This window comes from Myotis davidii, unplaced genomic scaffold (genome assembly GCF_000327345.1).
Source record: "Myotis davidii unplaced genomic scaffold, ASM32734v1 scaffold72, whole genome shotgun sequence".
NCBI lineage: Eukaryota > Metazoa > Chordata > Mammalia > Chiroptera > Vespertilionidae > Myotis > Myotis davidii.
Genome location: NW_006284618.1, coordinates 572483 through 576986, shown reverse-complemented (window position 1 = coordinate 576986; position 4504 = coordinate 572483). Strand labels below are relative to the sequence as shown.

Below are 4504 nucleotides of genomic sequence, written 5' to 3'. Positions count from 1 at the left end.
GGCTTGGCTGCCAGGAGCAGAGTCAGCGGAGCTGGGGCCACCGGACACTCAGAGGGAGCAGCAGAAAGGGGTCATGCCCCCTGTGGGGGTCCAAGGTTTCTCCCCCCTCCAGAGTTGCTGATGCTTTGAACCCCTCACCCCCGCAGCCCCCACCTCCCCTCCCTCCTGCCCGGCCCTGGGCCTCGAAGAGGAACAGAATCCCCAACTCAAAACGCAAGCTGAGCCCACGTGTACCTTGCAGGAAGGAGAACGTAGTTGGGGCACACAGGCAATATACATCCTTTTTGACTTGCTCTGGGAAATGCAGACTAGGGACGGCCCACAGGTAATCAACAAGGGAGCCGGACGTGGATCAAACATGTCAAGTACATTCCGATGTTGGGAAACAGGCAGGACACACGGCCACATGCGTCCGGTTCGCCATGTTCAGGGAGGAACACAGAACCTGGCCCTCGATGCCCACAGAGCCCTGCCGGGGCCTCCAGGGCTGGCACCCATGAAACACCAGAGAGGACCCGGCCCGGGACACACAGCTCCCAGGCACCCCTTGTCCGAAAGGCTGCAGCCCGGCCTGCGCGCACAGCGAGGGGAACGCACGCAGTCGTCAGGCACGCACGCCCGCACCCTGCCCTGCGCCCCGTGCCCAGATCGCCATCCTGGGATGGCATCTCGCAAATATTTATATTCTTCAGCGCCACGGCAGCCCGCGTCCACATTAGACGTCCTAATCCTGCCACTTTAAATAGATGAATTAATAAAGCAAACGAGCGGCTAATAAGCTGACTGTCCTGCCTTTCGGAGGTGGGGGAAGGCCTGGAAAGTGCGCCAAATTTGTTTGCAGTGGATCAAGGCGAGCCGCCTCTGCTTCACTTTCTTTATCTTAATTCCGACTTGAAAAGATATAATTATCTAGTTTGAACAGAGCTGCTATCAAATCCTTCTCTGGGCCGGGAAGGGGGGCGTTGGAGTGGATTGCGGGCCTCTGAGCCGCTCCGTGCAGCCGAAGATAGCGCGTAATGAAGATGTGGAGGCCTGAGATACAAAGGGCATTAACCTCATTAGCATGAAACCTTTTCTTCTTACCATTGTGGGACCCTTTCAGCCGCCTAATCCCCCCTATTTTCAAAGCTTGGTTTGTAATAAAGCTTTTAGGTGGATTTTTTTTTCTCCAAAGCTAATGGTATTCTCTGATGATTTTATTGCTGTTACACTCACTACATAGGACGTTTACAAAAAAAAATCTTAGTCACCGCCCGCCCCCCCAATTTCTTGTACTTAAAAAAAAGTATATGGTTCTGCAGAAATCAACTTTCTATCAAATTGAGACATTTTCTTCTGGAAAAGCCAGCCTGAATTTTAGTAGGTCTGTCCTGCAGGTCCCAGGTACTCTAGGTTTGGGCAAGTGGGTAGAAGGTAACTTGTCTAGACAGAAGCATGGCGTAATGTAACAGTGACTGGGAGAACTCCGGACTGCCTTCCTCACTAAGGTCTTGCTGTCAATGGGGCCGAAATCCCCACTTAAGTTTCCCGTGATACCCAGGGCAGCACCTGTCCCTTCACTTCCAGAGACAAGCCTGGGTCTCCTGAGGCGGCCCCCTCCCACCTCCTCCCCCCACAACCTCCTGCACCCAAGTCTCCCCACAACATATACACCTTCCCAGGAGTCTGTGTGAAAATGAGCACCCGGAACAGCCAGGGTTCTGGAGAGGAAGGGACATGGAGAGGCAGGCCAAAATAAAGTAAAAAGAGGGAGAAAGATCAAGAATGCTTTCCACTTTAAAAGAGAGGAGGGGACCGGGTGGGGGGGAGGAAGAAAAATTTCCATAGTGCCCTGTAGTCCCCACACGTGCACAGAATGTCTAATCTTAACTTTTCAAGGCAGGATGTTAACAAAGCTTGTATTTTTGCCCTGCATTGTAACTTGGCCTTATCACAGTGTAAAGGGTGGGGAGATTGTCCTAAATTATGTCCAGGCAGCCCCCCTGGATCTGTGGATTAAGAGATTAAAGGAGACCACTGGGCAAGCCCTCCTCTTTCCCCTTCATATTCCTGGTATGATAATTGCTTAAACTGATTTGCACTTTCACAAAAGCTCGCAGGACGCTTTGTAGCTCGAACAGAGCAGACGAGGTTTCTCTATCAATGGAAATAAAACTGATTAATGCAGCCTATCAGGATAAGAAGCAAATGAAGCATGCAAAAACAACCCGTACCCCAGAAGGGTGGGGGCAGGACGGAGGACGGGGGAGCGAAGTTTCCTCCAAGACTGGTTACAACTTTTAATGTTGAAATCCAGAGGTGGAGGTTTCCCAGGACGCTCCGCTCGCTGTATGAGGCTGCTGAGGATCTGGGGCCTGCCTTAGCACCCTGGGCAGACCGGGGACAGAGGGCGAGGAAAGAAAAGAAGGGAGAGAGAGAGAGAGAGGGAGAGAGCGAGAGAGTTTTTGAGAGAGAGAGAGAGAGAGAGAGAGAAAGACACGGAGAGATTGAGAGAGAGATTTATACTCTGGGGTTTAAAAGTCAAAAAACAGTTTCAAAGTTGCAGGGTTCCAATTCGGCAAGGTGTTTTCCCCAATCCCGGAGGAATATTCTTCTACACAGAACTATCTGTTTAGATTTTTAAAAGCTGACTCAAGAGGTTGCAAGAAGTAGGCATTTTTAACCTGCCATTGAAACTAAACTCCCTCGGTAGGCCTTGCAATGGGCGACGGTCTGGTTGGAAAAACTTTTTCTCCCATCCCTTTTCTGAAGGACCTAAGTTTTCCTAATCCTCTCCCCTTTCCACCCTCATCTCTCTTTAAAATGCTCAAGAATCCATCAGTCTGGCCCTTCTGGGGGTGGGAAGGCTGGGCTTCTTGAGCCTAGTTGGGGAAGGACCACACTCAAATTACTGGACATACTTTTTACAGAAAAAAATTGACTTTGGTTTCCCAAGACAACTACTCTGAGGGCATATTGATAAATCTTTATTGACAAAATATTGACATTGACATACTTCTTGGAAGTATATAGTGTGTTAGAATTCTAACAAATTAACACAAAACACAAAAATATTTACATTCTGGTATAGAAGACATTAAGGAAGCGTTTGTCACTCTCTTTAGTAAGTCTGTGATCTTGGAATAGAAACTCAGTGCTTGAAAACTTGCCGCCATGTCTTTGGCCACACTTAGCATCATCCCCGCTAACTACAGTCCTTCGGTTTTTGCAATCGATCGATCTGAAGTTTGGAATGGCCTTTGCAGTCAATGGTTGAACTCAGCCAATATCTCCAACCACTAAAAGGAGTTTGCTTCATGATTTTAAGCCTTGGGATGTTAGGGAAGGGAATGTCCAAGAAATAGAATTAATTTAGGTATTTTTTTTTCCAACACAAATCCTGACTCCTCTTGTGGGCACCCTCCCCAGCCACCCCCTGCCCCCCATCCGGCTCCCCATTTCTCTGTAAGAGGACCACTATCGCTGAGCCTACTAGTTTAGCTTTCACAATCACTTTGACATCAGAAGATATCAAAACGTGTTTACAGACTGCACATTTCTCGAAAATCAAAACTCAAAATCAAAAGCACACAGAACCTGTCTTTAAAAGGAAAAGAAAGTTACAATTCATTTTCTGTCTTTAGACACCATTCGCCCAACAACTGCTACATGCAATTCAAGTTTTTGGACATGTGTGGGATGGGGCTGGATATGAAATTTCGATCATCATTATTATTACTGATTATTTTTAAAGACTGGGGGTGGGGTAGGGGGACACTGTGAAGTGCAAAATAAAAAGTCCTGTGCCTGGTTGCTTTTTTTTCCTTTTATCATCATCATTATTATCTTTTTTTACAAAGAAAAATAAAGTCGGACTGCGATAAACGGAATACCTGCCAATCATCTTGTCTCGCTGGTTGGGCCTTTGACTGACAGCTCCCCTTGTCAGAGCGCCTGCTGCTTGGCCACCTTTAGATCTCTCTCTCTCTTTTTCTCTCTCTCTCTCTCATTCTCTCTCTCTCTCAGCTGCCTCTTTAGACAAGGGTTGCATGTTGATCAAGGAGCCTCCATCCTCTGCCATCATGGCGCGGCCTCCGGTCAGGGACCTGCGCCCTCGCGGCCCAAAGTCTGCGACACGCTCTCCGCTGTCCCTCCGACTCCCTCTCCCCTTCTCGGCGAATGTGTGTGTGCGGTTTGTTTTTGTTCTGTAGCGTGTTTTCTTCTTCCCCGCCTCTCCCCGTCCTCTGTTTTGCTCCGCTCTGTCCGTTTCCGTGGGGTTCGGGTTGTGTTTTTAATCGTCCGAGGTCACGTCTATTTCCTCCGGGCTGGCCTGCTTGGTGGCGATTCTCCACCGGTTAATGTGATGCGTCCCTTTTTTCTTTTGTTGCGAATCTGAACCTTCTTCCTCCAGCTTCTGTCTTTTGAACTTCGTCCTCCGGTTCTGAAACCATACTTTTACCTGCGGGCCAGATGCAGAAGGGGCGCGTTAGTTCCTCCACAGCGCCCTCCTCCCTCTCCGCCTGCG

At 49.0% G+C, this 4504-nt stretch overlaps 1 protein-coding gene across 1 annotated transcript in view; it reads right to left on the bottom strand.

The window, feature by feature from the left end:
• Nucleotides 1-2950: 2950 nt before the first annotated feature.
• Nucleotides 2951-4504, bottom strand: part of EMX2 (empty spiracles homeobox 2) — a 5290-nt gene continuing 3736 nt past the window's right edge. The window contains exon 3 of the mRNA XM_006754953.2: nt 2951-4438. Within this exon, the coding sequence (XP_006755016.1) occupies nt 4271-4438 (168 nt within the window). The 3' untranslated portion in view covers nt 2951-4270. The remainder of the gene's footprint in view (nt 4439-4504) is intronic.